At 42.4% G+C, this 17,507-nt stretch overlaps 1 protein-coding gene across 8 annotated transcripts in view; it reads right to left on the bottom strand.

Annotated features, from left to right (window-relative positions):
• The window catches only part of LOC106566460 (ubiquitin carboxyl-terminal hydrolase 19), a 35,848-nt gene extending 18,444 nt beyond the window's left edge, over positions 1–17,404 (bottom strand). For all 8 annotated transcript variants that reach the window (XM_082959850.1, XM_045692943.2, XM_082959844.1 and 5 more), the window contains exons 1-6: positions 17,019–17,404; positions 15,670–15,967; positions 2,025–2,153; positions 1,265–1,401; positions 564–1,097; positions 91–442 (exon numbers count right to left, since the gene is read on the bottom strand). In XM_082959850.1, the coding sequence (XP_082815976.1) occupies positions 91–442; positions 564–1,097; positions 1,265–1,401; positions 2,025–2,153; positions 15,670–15,820 (1,303 nt within the window). In that variant the 5' untranslated portion in view covers positions 15,821–15,967; positions 17,019–17,404. The remainder of the gene's footprint in view (positions 1–90; positions 443–563; positions 1,098–1,264; positions 1,402–2,024; positions 2,154–15,669; positions 15,968–17,018) is intronic.
• Between the last annotated feature and the right edge of the window lie 103 nt (positions 17,405–17,507).

Genomic DNA, 17,507 nt, shown 5'->3' with positions numbered 1-17,507 from the left:
ACCACAGTGCCACATTTCAGGTCACTGTCTGCAGACCATGGACTCACCGTGACAAAAATAACAGTGTGTCCTTTTGAGACGTCCACTGACCTTCCTCCTGCTTCATCTCCAGAGGTTCCTCCTTAGACCTGTCTCTCTTCTCCTCCTGTGTGCTGCTGCTGTTGGGGGGCTCAGCCTGCTTGGTGGCTGTTGCAGTCACAGGCTTCCCTGATCCTGACTGTATGGTTGGTGTTAGAGACTCAGTGGCCTGGTCAGCCTCATTCGGAGGCTGTCTCACTAGCGTCTCAGAGTCAGTCCTCTCAGCCTCCCCTGGCCTCTCTGTTCTGTTGGTGGAGGCTCCAGCCTTGGGGCTGATCTGAGCACTGGACACAGTGGCTGCCGGTATGATTACCTCTTCTGCACCAGCCTTAAAATCAGACTCTGGGGCCTTATTGTCCTCCATCTAAAACAATAAATGGGCTTTACAATCAGATCCAGAGCAGCAGAATTTCACACACACATTTGAACCCACACAGTACTCAGTGCCTGGTGAGATGGCATAGTCTAGAGACACCGGGACTCACCTGAACTTTCAACTCCTGCTGCGTGTGGCTGATGGCTACCTCAGGTGTTGTACCCTCATGGCCATTGCCTAGCAGCTCAGCTCGATTGTCACCAGCTGTAGATGTCTGGAGGTCCCGGCCAGTGGGGCTGTGTGGTTTCCCATTGGATGTGGACTTGGAGTGTGTATCCCTGGGCATCTCTGAGGTGGGGTCCTTGGGGGGATGGACAGTGCGCTTGGCACTGGGCTCCTGAGGCAGGTCCCCTTTACTGACACTGACCGGCTTGGTCTGCCCCTCTCCTCCAGCCTTCACCCCAGACTCTGGCTTGTCGGCTGGTTTGTAGTTCATGATGCGTTTGACACCTCGCTCTGCTTTGCCACGCCTCTGTTCACACTGTGCCGGTGGAGCAGACGTCTGGGCGGACAGTTCGGCCATGTCTGCCGTCTTCGGGACAGACTTCTCAGGCTTTACCACAGGCTTTAGCAGAGGCAGCTGTTTCTGGTCTTTACCGTTCTTGGCCTCCACTTTCACAGGCTGCTTCTCCTTTTTATTTTGCTGCAGGGAGATGAGACAAAATGTTGTTGATTTTTTAGGTATTTCTTTTAGGAATTGTGTTAAAACCTTCGCAAGAGATAGGTAATAGTCACATGATGGTAGTTGATGGTATTCCATGAGAGAAACACATGCTAAATGACAGCAGGGAGGCCAGTTGGCAGACTCACCATAAGGGAAGGCCAGGAGTGGAAGGGGATCTTCTTGTGCATGACCAGCAGGAGGAAGCCACTCTTCTCTTTGTACTGCACTTTGCTGCAGGAGCCCTCAATCTCCTCATGCAGATGACAGTCCCACTGGCGCCCATCTGGACAGAGACCAGTCACGGGCCATCAGACTAGTGCTAATGCTGCATGTTCACAGTGAATGGCTAAATGCCACGCATACCAAAGACACGTACACACACTCCCTCATTCAAACACCATCTCAGCACACACACTCCCTCATTCAAACACCATCTCAGCACACACACTCCCTCATTCAAACACCATCTCAGCACACACACTCCCTCATTCAAACACCGTCTCAGCACACACACTCCCTCATTCAAACACCATCTCAGCACACACACTCCCTCATTCAAACACCATCTCAGCACACACACTCCCTCATTCAAACACCATCTCAGCACACACACTCCCTCATTCAAACACCATCTCAGCACACACACTCCCTCATTCAAACACCATCTCAGCACACACACTCCCTCATTCAAACACCATCTCAGCACACACACTCCCTCATTCAAACACCATCTCAGCACACACACTCCCTCATTCAAACACCATCTCAGCACACACACTCCCTCATTCAAACACCATCTCAGCACACACACTAAAAAACAGACATGTAGCCTGTACAAGCTCTCATACACGTGCAATCATCACATACACCTAGGCTATAAGACACGCAGTTAGTTTGTGATCTCACCTGGGAAGCGGGCCTGACAGTATGTGTCGGTGAAGGTAGTGGTGACGTCCTCCACCCTCTGCACCCCGTCTCCACAGCGCAGCCTCGCGATCACCTCATTAGCATTCTGCTTCCAGTCCACAAACACATCTACACAGCACGAGCAGAGACAACACAGTCTGTCAGAGGACTACAAACACATCTACACAGCACCGAGCGAGCAGAGACAACACAGTCTGTCAGAGGACTACCACACTCAGCATACCACAGGGATTACCTTCAAAACGGATTCTGTAACACAAGAACACTTTGTCCACAGCGCACGCTGTGACTGTGTTAGACAAGTATGCAAATCAACCTAGAATAGTCTACAACAGATCAGTAGAGCTAGACGTAGAAGAATAGATAAGGGTTGAATATTTTACCGGTATTTTACAAAATGTTCCATCCTGAGAATAAATCACTTTCCTAACGGGTAAACTGGTATTTTTCCCGCCAAAACCGGAAGTGTCATTCAAAAGCATTATAAAGCCTAATAAAACATTACAAAGCATTATAAAGCCTAATAAAACATTATAAAACAAAGCATATAAAGCCTAATAAAACATTATAAACCCTAATAAAACATTATAAAGCCTAATAAAACACCATAAAGCCTAATAAAACATTATAAAGCATTATAAAGCCTAATAAAACATTATAAAGCATTTAAAGCCTAATAAAACATTATAAAGCATTATAAAGTATATAAAGCCTAATAAAACATTATAAAGCATACAAAGCATTATAAATGTCTGGATGTGATTAGAGCTTTGATCAGCATGAAAATTCAGACTTGATGCTACCCGAGTCTGATGAGACATATTAAATACATTTAATGAGCCCTACATTAACCACATTTAATGAGTCCGAGCCCAAAAAAAGCCCAAATGATTGTGCCGTTATCCAATACACATATGATATAGGCTCCTGCACATTACGCACGACAGAAAAACAAAAGGCCCATAGACGTAGCTTGCTTTGTGCTCTTTTGGGTAAATAAATGAAACTAGCTCCAGTAAGCTAATCTTTTTGGAGTGTGAACAGTATTACTGTACTGTGTCGTGTCTTTGGCTATGCCGGATTAAGTGGTATGACATGCGATTCTAGAAAATCCTTTCTCTGTAATTAATATTACCTGATTGAGCTAATCATGTAATATTAATTAACTAGAAAGTTGGGGCACCACGAAAGAATGTTTATAGAGCTGTTATCTTCTGAATAAACTCTTAAAGACCTAGTACTATTTTACATCAATAGCAGTCAATATTACTCGTCACCTTATTTCAGTCTAATCTGAAAGTTGTAAATTCTTGGTTATCTTCACGAACCCTGGCTAACAAGTTGAATCAGCAATACAAAATTGGGTTTAATTATTTATTTACTAAATACCTAACTAATCACACAGAATTACATATACACAGAATGCAAATTATGTCATACAGAAAACATCCCTGGTGGACGGAGCCGACATGACGGCTGGTTACACAAAGAGAGGGGGTTGGGTTTGAGTGAAAGAGCGGGAAGACTGAGGAACAAAGGTAGAAGCTGTGCTATCGTAAATACTGTATCTTATGCATTCTAAATAACCGCCCATTTGGAAAAGGAAAATGCAATATATATTTACTCTGAGCTGCGCTTCGGTAGATTGGTTGTAGATGCTGGCCGTGTTGGCCAACAGAGATCTTCCTGTCCTCGGAAGAATGTCTCTGGTGGTAAAATGGATACGTTGTAGTATCTTCGTTGTGTGTTAGACCGGATAAGTCGTCCGTCCTTTCCTAGCCCACGTTTACAGCTGCTGTTGCTAACTCAACGGCTAGGATGTCTCACTTCTTTAGTGAATAAGAGTTCAAAGTTCATACCATTCACAACCAAAGCTCAAGCTGAGGTTGGCTTAGTTCTGTAGTTGACATGTTAGTCCTTTTTAACGTATGGACCATCGTCCTATCGTCCTCGGAACAGGAGGTTACATTTTCGTCAAGGGCTTATATAGTGGAGGGAGAGAAGGGTGTGTTTCATAGTTTATAACCCATGTCTATTCACAGGGGCAGGCCACTGATTGAGCAGGGCGCTAACCTTGTGAAAACCCAATTCTCTCATTTGGAAGCTAAAATTACATTTAATCTTTTCACAAATAGTTTCATTTAAATTGCATTTAAATTGAACAACAATCCCATGTGACTCTGATAACTAGAATGTGTAGACTTTCCCAGATACAGTTTATGTCGTCCTGTCATCAGTCATAATGTCTCAGATGACAACCGAACAGACATCATATTCATTAAGTACCAACGCATATTTTCAACTGGTTCTATTACCGAAATATGGTTCCTTTCCCCCCACTTGTTTGATGTTCCCAGACTCTCTATATTTAACAAAGGCTATTCGAGAGTCCTTCAGTAGAGTCAGGGAGAGAGAGAAGGGAGAAAGGTATTTATGGGGGGGTCATAAACCTTACCCACAGGCCAACGTCATGACAACTGTATTATACTGTATAATATAGACTGGAGTTACACAATTTGTTCAAGACATGATAAAGCAGAAGAGAACATGCGATTCTGGTGCAGCACATGCTGCCTACATAGTTACAAGTATAGGCTAGCGAATTAGATTTATATTCAGAGAATAATAGGGCCTATTTGTATAATTAGTAGGCTGATGCATACACCTTTCATAATGTTATTAGCCTACCTCTTTCTCTCTCTATTGTTGCTTCATTCCTTCCTCGCTTTCAACAGTTAAACTTATTTTATTTATCTTCATCATTCTAATGACATCCTTGAATAATATAGGACTAAAATTAGATGGAGAAAGCTTTCACTTCTCTTCACGAAGATTGAGTGGTTATGGGTCTGAATAAATAACTGCTATAGCCTACCGCCATGGAACAGTCACTCTTTCAAAACTACCTGTGAGCTCTATTGGCTACTGTATTTAAAACTCAAAAAAAAAAATGTCCGTCTTTAAATAGTCTATTGGTACAGGAAATGTCCAACAAAGCTATTCTAGACCAGCTTTTCCTGCATGAGACTCCAAGAGCTAAAGAGCATTTTTTATAGGAGAGGCCAGCGGAGCACAGGTGCCTGCCTATTGCACAAGAGACCGACGCTATAAATTATAAGCTTATTATACATAACCGATCATTAAATTAGCTAAATATAAGGCTAATACTGCATTGAATGTATAACCTGAAAGAGGGAGGCTAGGACATCTATATATACTGTATATAGCCCTATATATCTAGAACAGGATTATCTACATTGAAGTCGATAGTTTACATACACCTTAGCCAAATACATTTAAACTCAGTTTTTCACAATTCCTGACATTTAATCCTAGTAAATATTCCCTGTTTTAGGTCAGTTAGGATCACCACTTTATTTTAAGAATGTGGACTGTGAGAATAATAGTAGAGAGAGTGATTTATTTCAGCTTTTATTTCTTTCATCACATTCCCAGTGGGTCAGAAGTTTACATGCTACCAAATACTAATTGAGTGTATTGCCTTTAAATTGTTTAACTTGGGTCAAACGTTTTGGGTAGCCTTCCACAAGCTCCCCACAATAAGTTGGGTGAATTTTGGCCCATTTCTCCTGACAGAGCTGGTGTAAGTGAGTCAGGTTGGTAGACCGCCTTGCTCGCACACGCTTTTTCAGTTCTGCCCACAACTTTTCTATAGGATTGTCCATTTGGAAGACCCATTTGCGACCACGCTTTTACTTCCTGACTAATGTCTTAAGATGTTGCTTCAATATATCCACATAATTTCCCTTCATCATGATGCCATCTATTTTGTGAAGTGCACCAGTCCCTCCTGCAGCAAACCATCTCCACAACACGGTTGGGATGGTGTTCTTCGGCTTGCAAGCCTCCCCCTTCCTCCTCCAAACATAACAATGGTCATAATGGCCAAACAGTTCTATTTTTGTTTCATCAGACCAGAGGACATTTCTCCAAAAAGTACGATCTTCGTCCCCATGTGCAGTTGCAAACCGTAGTCTGGCATTTTTAATGGCAGTTTTGGAGCAGTGGCTTCTTCCTTGCTGAGCGGCCTTTCGGGTTATGTCGATATAGGACTCATTTTACTGTGGATATAGATACTTTTGTACCTGTTTCCTCCAGCATCTTCACAAGGTCCTTTGCTGTTGTTCTGGGATTGATATGTACTTTTCGCACCAAAGTACGTTCATCTCTAGGAAACAGAACATGTCTCCTTCCTGAGCGGTATGACGGCTGTGTGGTCCCATGGTGTTTATTGTTTGTACAGATGAACGTGGTACCTTAAGGCATTTGGAAATTGCTCCCAAGGATGAACCAGACTTGTGGAGGTCTACAATTTTTTCCCTGAGGTCTTGGCTGATTTATTTTGGTTTTCCCATGATGTCAAGCAAAGAGGCACTGAGTTTGAAGGTAGGCCTTGAAATACATCCACAGGTACACCTCCAATTGACTCAAATGATGTCATTTAGCCTATCAGAAGCTTCTAAAGCCATGACATCATTTTCTGGAATTTTCCAAGCTGCTTAAAGGCACAGCCAACTTAGTGTATGTAAACTTCTGACCCACTGGAATTGTGATACAGTGAATTATAAGTGAAATAATCTGTCTGTAAACAATTGTTGGAAAAATTACTTGTTCCATGCACAAAGTAGATGTTCTAAAGACTTGCCAAAACTATAGTTAGTTAACAAGAAATTTGCTGAGTTGTTGAAAAACGAGTTTTAATGGCTCCAACCTAAGTGGATGTAAACTTCCGACTTCAACTGTATTTTGGATGCAATTTGAATGGAGTTGATGGAGAGAGAGAAAGACTGCGAGAGAGCTCGCGCCTGCGCTGACTTAACGCAACGATATTCGAGCGATATGCTTTTTTAAAACTCTGCAGCTGCAATTTAAAAAAACAAGGTGACCCCGAAAAGCCAGATGGAGATGGGTAAATTAGACGCGCGTTGGGTCATTATATTACTGTAGCATTGTAATGGAAATTATATGATTAAAGGTTAAATGATTTCACTCAGAAACCCTATAACCTGTTGAAATGTATTCGAAATAAGGCTATAATAATGGGTTAAAAACGATATTCCAATACTGTGTGTGAGTAAGACACTGGTACCACTTCAAAATGAGCACGGCAGAGTTGATAAGACGACCTTGGGAAAGGAACAGGAGAAGAGGCCTCCTTAAGTTAGGGAGAGAAACAACGGCCTGGGAACAGCTAGGTTGGCAAAAGATAAGGAGAGAGGTGGTCTGGGTACTGTGGAAAAATACAGCCGCCTAAAGCTAGGTGGAGTTCTCTACTGGTGTGTGTGTGTGTGTTAATATAAAAGGCTTTGTACATTGTAAGGATTATCAGAGCTCTCATAAATAAACGTTTTGACCCTTTTAGGCTGGCTTCAAAATACTGCAGCATCACAAGAAACTAGATTTACATTAATGCACACATACAAAGGCCTGTTTTTCTTTGTCATTATGGGGTATTGTGTATAGAGTCATCAATTTAAGAATAAGGATGTAACGTAACAAAACGTGGATGAAGTCAAGGGGTCTGAATACTTTCCGAATGCAACATTCAACATTAACTTCTTTGGACGGTAGAAAAATGAATCCACTGCTAAAACGTTTGTTTCATCAAAGACACTCCCAAATGACAGCTTGTTAAAATTCAAACATACAAAGATACAAATAATCCTCATTCTGATAAAAAAAACCTGAAATAAGAAATCACAAACATTGGCAATGCTCAGCCAACCTACCTTTCGTCACTGTGAAGCTGCAGCACCTGCCATCTAAGTTGAAAGGCCCTCAAACAACCTCATGTTCTCTTGAGTCAGCACGGAGCCTGGGGTTCTCTTCTAGGCAGGGCGTGCAGGTCATGTATGTGAGTTCAGCTCAGTCTACTACGGTGCTCATGTTCACCACTACTACAGACTTGTTTATTCTCCTGCTATCTCACACACATATAGTACACAATAGAGGTCGACCGATTAATCGAAATGGCCTATTAATTAGGGCCGTTTTCAAGTTTTCATAACAATCGGTATTTTTGGCCACCATTTTTTGTATTTTTTTTTAACCTTTATTTAACTAGGCAAGTCAGATTAAGAACACATTCTTATTTTCAATGACGGCTGACTACCTGTTACGCGAGGGCAGCAAGAAGCCAAGGTAAGTTGCTAGCTAGCATTAAACTTATCTTAGAAAAAACTATCAATCTTAACATAATCACTAGTTAACTACACATGGTTGATGATATTACTAGTTTATCTAACGTGTCCTGCGTTGCATATAATCGATGCGGTGCCTGTTAATTTCTCATCGAATCACAGCCTACTTCGACAAACGGGTGATGATTTAACAAGCGCATTTGGGAAAAAAGCACTGTCGTTGCACCAATGTACCTAACCATAAACATCAATGCCTTTCTTTAAAATCAATACACAAGTAGATATTTTTTTTTTTTTAAACCTGCATATTTAGTTAATATTGCCTGCTAAGATGAAATTGTGTCATTGCTCTTGCGTTCATTGCCTGGCTCGTTGCGAACTAATTTGCCAGAATTGTACGTAATTATGACATACCATTGAAGGTTGTGCAATGTAACAGGAATATTTAGACTTGCGATGCCACCCGTTAGATAAAATACGGACCGGTTCCGTATTTCACTGAAAGAAAAAAAATGTTTTGTTTTCGAGATGATAGGTCATTAATATGGTCGAGTCCGGAAACTAAGGCTCGTATTTCTGTGTGTTTATTATATTATAATTAAGTCTATGATTTGATAGAGCAGTCTGACTGAGCGGTGGTAGGCAGCAGCAGGCTCGTAAACATTCATTCAAACAACACTTTCGTGCGTTTTGCCAGCAGCCCTTCGCAATGCATTGCGCTGTTTATGACTTCAAGCCTGTCAACTCCCAAGATTAGGCTGGTGTAAGCGATGTGAAATGGCTAGCTAGTAGGAATATTGAAGACTCATGTTAAAAGGAACCACCAGCTTTCATATGTTCCCATGTTCTGAGCAAGGCACTTAAACGTTAGCTTTCTTACATGGCACATATTGCACTCTTACTTTCTTCTCCAACACTTTGTTTTTGCATTATTTAAACCAAATTGAACATGTTTCATTATTTATTTGAGGCTAAATTGATTTTATTTATGTATTATATTAAGTTAAAATAGGTGCTCATTCAGTATTGTTGTAATTGTCATTATTACAAATAAATAAATGGGGGGGGGAAAAAGTCACAAAAAAAAGTCTAAAAGTCATTTTTTTCACGTTTTTTAAATTTTTTAATATTCTTTTTTAAAAATTGGCCTATTAATCGGTATCGGCTTTTTTTGGGTCCTCCAATAATCGGTATCGGTGTTGAAAAATCATAATCGGTCGACCTCTAGTATACAACACACCCCCTCACACACATATAGTATACAACACACCCCCTCACACACATATAGTATACAACACACCCCCTCACACACATATAGTATACAACACACCCCCTCACACACATATAGTATACAACACACCCCCTCACACACATATAGTATACAACACACCCCCTCACACACATATAGTATACAACACACCCTCTCACACACATATAGTATACAACCCCCTCTCACCCTGGCCTCTCACACACATACACATATAGTATACAACACATCCTCGCTCTCTCTCTCTCTCTCGCACACACACACACACACACGCTGTAAAATGTCCCAGGCAACACCAACCCCTCTACAGCTGGGCTCCCAGTCGGGCTGTAATCCATGTGACCCCCCTCTCCATAGACCCTGCTACGGTCCACTATGACATCAACATAGTATTGACGTTTGTCCTCCATTGAACGAAATGGCTCTTACCACTAGGCTAGTCCGTAGTGTCTGTCACTTGTGTTCTCTAGAAATTGTTGAAAAGCCTGTCACTTGCACATAGTTCCACATACATTGAAAGTATGATAGGTATTTTACTAATGTGTTACACCACTAAAATATGAAAGAAACTGGGGAGGTCCTTGGTGCGAATCAGTGAATGGCATAGACAACAGCCAAGGCATTGGAAGGACACAAAGGATATAGTGTGGACAATGGGACCGAGGGTAGCTAGATGAGGCAAGAGGAGGATGATGTGTGGGTGGAGAATCATGCTGGCCGACCAGCCCTATGAATTGATTGGGGTAATGTGTTCTAGTTGGAGACAGCAGAGCAGGGAGGCACAGCAGCTTTCTCTCGTGACCGTGACAAAGCCCGTTTCCCTGGATCCGGCCTTACATCAGCTAGGATTACAACTCTTCAGCATTAAGGCTGAAGAGTTAAGGCGAGAGCAGCAACCAACAACACATTACCCCAATCACTATACCTACCAATACCAGTGTTTCCCCTATATGCATTTAGCAAGAGGAGGGCCTCTAAAACCACGCCATTGGCCACACTGTCTTAGCTAACAGGATCGGCTGGTGATCAGGCATTAGCTCCCTCCACCAGGGATCACATCTCAATTTCAGACACAATACAGACATTTCTCAAACTAGACTAATGTACTTGTCCTCTTGCTCAGTTGTGCACCAGGGTCTCCCACTTGTCTTTCTATTCTGGTTAGAGACAGTTTGCGCTGTTCTGTGAAGGGAGTAGTACACAGTGTTGAACGAGATCTTCAGTTTCTTGGCAATTTCTCGCATGGAATAGCCTTAATTTCTCAGAACAAGAACAAGAATAGACTGACGAGTTTCAGAAGAAAGGTCTTTGTTTCCACAAATGCTGATGCTCCAGATACTCAACTAGTCTAAAGAAGGCCAGTTGTATTGCTTCTGTAATCAGCATAACAGTTTTCAGCTGTGCTAGCATAATTGCAAAAGGGTTTTCTAATGATCAATTAGCCTTTCAAAATGATAAACTTGGATTAGCTAACATAACGTGCAATTGGAACACAGGAGTGATGGTTGATGATAAATGTAGATATTCCATTTAAAAATAAAAAAATATTTAAACAAAATCAACCGTTTCCAGCTACAATGGTAATTTACAACATTAACAATGTATACACTGTATTTCTGATCAATTCGATGTTATTTGGACAAAATAAAAAAATTCAAAAACACAGACATTTCTAAGTGACCCCAAACTTTTGAACGGGAGTGTACATGTTTCAAGCAGACCACCATCATCCCTATGCCCAAGAAAGCCAAGGTAACCTGTCTAAATGTCTACCGCACTGTAGCACTCACGTCGGTAGCCATGAAGTGCTTTGAGAGGCTGGTCATGGCTCGCATCAACACCATCATCCCAGAAACCCCAGACCCACTCCAATTTGCATACCACCCCAACAGATCCACAGATGATGCAATCTCAAATCGCACTCCACACTGCCCTTTCCCACCTGTACAAAAGGAACACCTATGTGAGAATGCTGTTCATTGACTACAACTCAGCATTCAACCCCATAGTACCCACAAAGCTCATCACTAAGCTAAAGACCCTGGGACTAAACATCTCCCTCTGCAATTGGATCCTGGACTTCCTTACGGGCTGCCCCTAGGTGGTAAGTGTAGGCAACAACACATCTGCCACGCTGATCCTCAACACGGGGGCCCCTCAGGGGTGCGTGCTTAGTCCCCTCCGGTACTCCCTGTTCACCCATGACTGCATGGCCAAGCACGACTCCAACACTATCATTAAGTCTGCCAATGACAACAGTGGCAGGCATGATTACCGACAACGATGAGACAGCCTATAGGGGAGGTCAGAGACCAGGCAGTGTGGTGCCAGGACAACAACCTCTCCCTTAACGTGAGCAAGACAAAGGAGATGATCGTGGACTACAGGAAAAGGAGGGCCGAACACGTCCCCATTCACGTCGACAGGGCTGTAGTGGAACGGTTTGAGAGTTTCAAGTTCCACATCACCAACAAACTATCCATGGTCCAAACATACCAAGAAAGTCATGAAGAGGACACGACAATGCCTTTTCCCCCGCAGGAGACTGAAAAGATTTGGCATGGGTCCCCAGATCCTCAAAACGTTTCACAGCTGCACCATCGAGAGCATCCTGACTGGTTGCAACACTGCCTGGTACGGCAACTCCTCGGCCTCCGACCGCAAGGCGCTACAGAGGGTAATGCGTCCGGCCCAGTACATCACTGGGGCCAAGCTTCCTGCCATCCAGGACCTCTAGTTTTACTGCAAGATATAAATTGCAACAATGATGTTTGTTCATCAAACTATCTATTTTATTAAAACTGAAAAAGATGAAGTAAATAGCCCACATTATCTACAAAAATATATTTCAGGTTAAATTGAAATAAATGGGTTTCAGTCTCATTTATTATATATCATTCTGATTTTACATTAGCCTAAATTAATCTAAAATGTACAATAGGTAGGGCCCTATAAAAATCAATTTAATTAATTTTCTTTCCCAAATGATGTTTTCACCAGTTAGTTTTTTCAGGTTTCCGTTTTCCTGGTTCACTCTGAAAGATACCTTTTTTTGAATAGAAAAACAACAGGAGTGTTCTAAGTCCACAACAAAAACAAACGTGTTTATGGTTCATGTAACAGTATTTTATTAGGATCCCCATTAGCGGTTGTAAAAGCAGCAGCTACTCTTCATGGGGTCCACATGAAACATGACATAGAACATTAATAGACAACTACAGCTCAAGGACAGAACTACATACATTTTTCAAAAAAGGCCCACATAGCCTACATATCAATACATACACACAAACGATCTAGGTCAAATAGGGGAGAGGCGTTGCGCCGTGAGGTGGTCGAGTTCGCAAAACAAATACCCATTGGATTTATTACAGTAGTTAGGATATAATTCTGACAGGTAACCATAGGCTACTTTCAGAATGAGGCTCTCCACTACACATTTTTCCTGCCGTGATGATTCACCATTATCTAATGTTTTCAGAATGTATGTGCAGATAATCGCCAAAAAAAGCTAGGGCAACCAGAAGCCTAGAAAAAAAATGTGGGAAACAAATGAACGGCTCTCTCACCGAAGCGATTCGGTAGGCTACAATGACTAACGAGACAAATTCACTCACTGCAGAGTCACTGTCTGGCAAGCCCTGACATCCTAGGAAAGGAAACCCCCCAAAAAAGGCTATTGGTTTACTTGTCCCGATGCGATGGACATACAGTATAATCACGTTGCATGATTTATGAATGGCAAAGGGATATAAGGAGATCAACTTTATTCAGTCAGTTTGACAATTGTTATACAATAGTCGACACTAGCTGTTCAGTTGTCAATCAATGCACAGTAAATAGCCAATGCCACACGACTCCACGTGGACAGCTATGTGAAGCACATGAAAGAAAATAAACGATTGTGCCAGAAAACAATAATTATGGCTAGGTGGATTTCGACTCATCGTTACCGCTTACATTTACACGGGACATGCAAATTCACAAGCATCATGCGCTCTCCCTCAGTGTTAAGACATTCTACTGCAACTAACCACAGCACACAAATTAGACCGGGAGGCAGGACAGCAGACTGTTTCCCTGTCATCAGTTGCTTTGTGATTAACAGGCAGAAAATGCCTATCAGTCATTATGGCAGGAGAGGAATCGACAGACTAGCGAATTAAAAGTTTTAAATGAAAAGTAGGCCAGTTAAAGCTGCAATATGTTACTTTTTTGGGCAACCAGACCAAATTCACATAGAAATGCGTGTTATAGTTTTGTGGTATGGTGCCGATACACATGGCCGCCTTGTTGTGTCACCGCCTGGTACGACAACTGCACCATCCGCAACCACAGGGCTCTCCAACGGGTCACCGGGAGCACACTGCGTGCCCTTCGGGACATCTACAACACTCGGTGTCACAGGAAGGTCAAGAAGATTATCAAGGTTGCGGGCTATTCACCCCACTATCATCCAGAACGCGAGGTTAGTACAGGTGCATCAAAGCTGGGACAGAGAGACGGAAAAACAGCTTCTTTCCCAAGGTCATTAGAGTGTTACATAGCCATCACTAGCCATTCTCCACCCAGTATCCTGCCCTGAACTTAGTCACTGTCACTAGCTACCACCCGGCTACTCAACCCTGCACCTTAGAGGCTGCTGCCCTACGTACATAGAACACTGTTTAATAATGGAAGACTGGTCACTTTAATAATGTTTACATATTGTTTTACCCATTTCATATGTATATACTGTATTCTAGTCAAGGCCATCCTATTTTACTATTACTGTTGGAGCTAGGAACACAAGCATTTCCCTACAACCGCAATAACATCTGCTAAACGTGTGTATGTGACCAATAGAATTCGATGTAGATCTATTTTATGTACGCCATTTCTATTCTTCCCATTCTTAAGTTTCGTCTTTGTGTCTTTTACGTTCAGATTTGTACACCAGCTTCAAACAGATGAAAACACTAAAACAATACATTTGTTAATGGAAAAGGTATTTCACAGCAGTTAAGATGGTACAATGATTCTCTACACTACACATGCTTGTTTTGTCACAGAAACTGAACTTAGAACTGAGCAACCAGGAAATAGCAGATCGATTTCTGCATAATGCATCTTTAATACGAAGTGGAAAAAGTAGGTGGCTGAAAATGTGTCTGTAACCGGCTGATTAGCCAACGGCGCTCATGGAAAACACTGCCGAGATGACACAGAGCAAAAGTCAAGTACCGTTCAACACCACTAGTCTCCCCCATTTCTCATCAGATTTTATGTCATATACAAATCAAAATAGGCTCAACATAAGGCTGATTTTTTTTTCTTCACTAACTGGTCTTCTGACCAATGACATCAGCAACAACAAAAAAACCTTATGTGAAATGATCTGATGTGATTGGCCAAATCCCAAAAAGTCACCTACATATATTTTGCAGATGTTATCACAGGTGCAGTGAAATGCTTTGTTTCAAGCTCCAACAGTGCAGTAATACCTAACAATACACACAAATCCCCCAAATGAAAATAAATATCAGAACAAGCGATGTTAGAGTGCAGAAAATATATAGAATGGTGTGAATAGACTATATGAATAGAAAAGGTGTGTACAGCAGTAGTTATATAGGACGAACCTTGACTAGAATACAGTACATGCATATGAAGTGGGTAAAGCAGCATGTAAACATTATTAAAAAGTGACCAGGGTTCAATGACTATGTACATAGGGCAGCAGTCTCTTAAGGTGCAGGGTTGTAGCTGGCTAGTAGCAGTGACTAAGGTTCAGGGCTGGGTACTGGGAGGAGGCCGGCTAGTGGTGACTATTTAACAGTCTGATGGCCTGGAGATAGAAGCTGTTTTTCCAGTTTCTCGGTCCCGGCTTTGATGCACCTGTAATGTCTCCGCCTTCTAGATGGTAGCGGGGTGAATGGGCCGTGGCTCAGGTCCTTGATTATTTTTGGGGCCTTCCCGTGACACCGGGTGCTGTAGATGTCCTGGAGGGCAGGCAGTGTGCGCCCAGTAACGCGTTGGTCAAAATACCAATTAGTGGGAAAACAATATCAAAATTGGTCTGCCGTGTAAACGCAGGCAAAAAGACTTGCTCTCAGCAATCACTCTACCAATGCTAATAAAGCAGCATCTCAGGGATGTACCCTCGTGCCTTGCCAAGTTAACCACAGCCCAAATCTCTCCCCTTCAACCATTTCACCTTTCTTGTGCTCTGCGTTGGCCCCTGCTGCTGCTCGCTTGGCCTCCCTGCTCTCCTGGTTGGCCCTGTCCTTCTGCTTCTTCTTGCTGGTGCTGTCATCTGCGCTGCGCTGACCCCCATTCCGCCGGCCTGACTCACTGCTGCTGGCCATCTTCAGGCGCTTGGCGCTCACGGGCCGCCCGTCGCCGGCGTCACTGCTGCCGCTGGGGACTGGTTCTGAGGTGTGCCGCTTTCTACCCGGTCCAGCTATCTTGGCGATGATACAGGTCAGAAATCTCCCGGAACAGAATCAGGGGTCCTGAAAAGAGTCAGGGGACCCACCACAGTTATGAATGAGTGTTGCAGAGCTACATAAGAGTCATAAAGAATGTGATCTGTGGTGTATATAGTAGGTTATAGAATATATGATCAATTAAATCATTTACACATGTACACATTCAAATTTGAAACCTCACCCCATTCAGATTAAACTCACATTTTAAACATTCCCTGATCAGATTGGATTCTGTCTGCAAACATCGCAATAAGTATCTCTGCATGTACTACCAAGATGACTTGGGGTGGCTGTCTTATTGAGTATCCCAACTATTTGTGATATTAGCTACTGTATCTAGCTAGCTATCTTGAATATTTTGCCTTGGATGTTGCCCATGAATGTTGCACCCTGGATTGCAAGACAATGCGACTCTAAAACATCTACGTTACCTTCGGTACAATGCTAACTAACGTTAACTACAATGTATTTTAAGTGATAGTTAGACTATTGTTGTTTACTTTACACATTGCATTTGGTTAATAATAGTACACCTAACATTAAACCTTTATGTAAATTTCTGCCAGTCTCTTTACCCTCAATGCAATGGCGTCATGTTCATGCGGCAAGTTAGTTGTTAGCTACTGACGACCAGTTACTTACGTTAGGTAGCTAGGTAACTAACGTTAGGTAACTAAGTTAGCTAGCATGCTAAAATAAGTTACTTGGCTATCAATGATCATTGGCCAATCAGTTATTTAAAAAAATCGGACAATTCAACATTCAAATGTTAACAGGTGATCGCTATAATGTCATTAACAACAGGGACAAATTGCCAATGTAACGTTAACGTTACCTGGCTATCTAGCTAGCCGGCTAAGGTTAGCTAAGCTAACAACAGTTAGCCAACTAGCTTTATCTTCCTAGCTAAATTACTAGCAGTTCTGGCGAATGTAATTAGCTTGTTAGCTAATGTAGCTACCTAACGTTTATCAGTTGTTGACAAGCTAAACAAACAACACATATTGACAATAGCGCCTCATGACTTATAATTGAATATTTCTAAAAATACTAGACAGTATGACCGACTACTTACAAAACATGTATAATTTGGAGTGTCGTCTCCCCGTCTTTGTGCACAATGGCCGGCGAGTCCGTACTTCTTCAGCCCTCCCTAAGCTCCTTGACGGCCGCAGGCCTCTTGCTCACCCCTTCCCGAAATCGAAACCCCGTACTCTGGTGTTTCTAGAATATTCTCGTTATCGAGGTCCCATCTCTTATAGATTCCTAAATATTTTAATCAAATATAGGTGACGTGAATGGTAACAAAACGATAAATCGCTTCAACCTAAGTTACTTTACCAGCCCACGGGAAATGACTCGTACTTTGTTTAGGAACAAAAACAATCCAAACCGAAATCCACTTAGAAGACTGACCACTTCCTGGAGGCAGTCAGGCTGAGGCGGCACTGTAGCAACCAACCCCTTACAATGGGAACATCTCAATTATGTGTTCTCGCGTCCTCTCTCCTCGCTTCCTTCTAATAATTCATTGGATGAGAAAGCCAAAAGTTCCGCCCCTCTG

This window comes from Salmo salar, chromosome 13, assembly GCF_965601325.2.
Source record: "Salmo salar chromosome 13, fSalSal1, whole genome shotgun sequence".
Lineage (NCBI taxonomy): Eukaryota > Metazoa > Chordata > Actinopteri > Salmoniformes > Salmonidae > Salmo > Salmo salar.
This window is presented reverse-complemented; position numbering and strand designations above follow the sequence as displayed.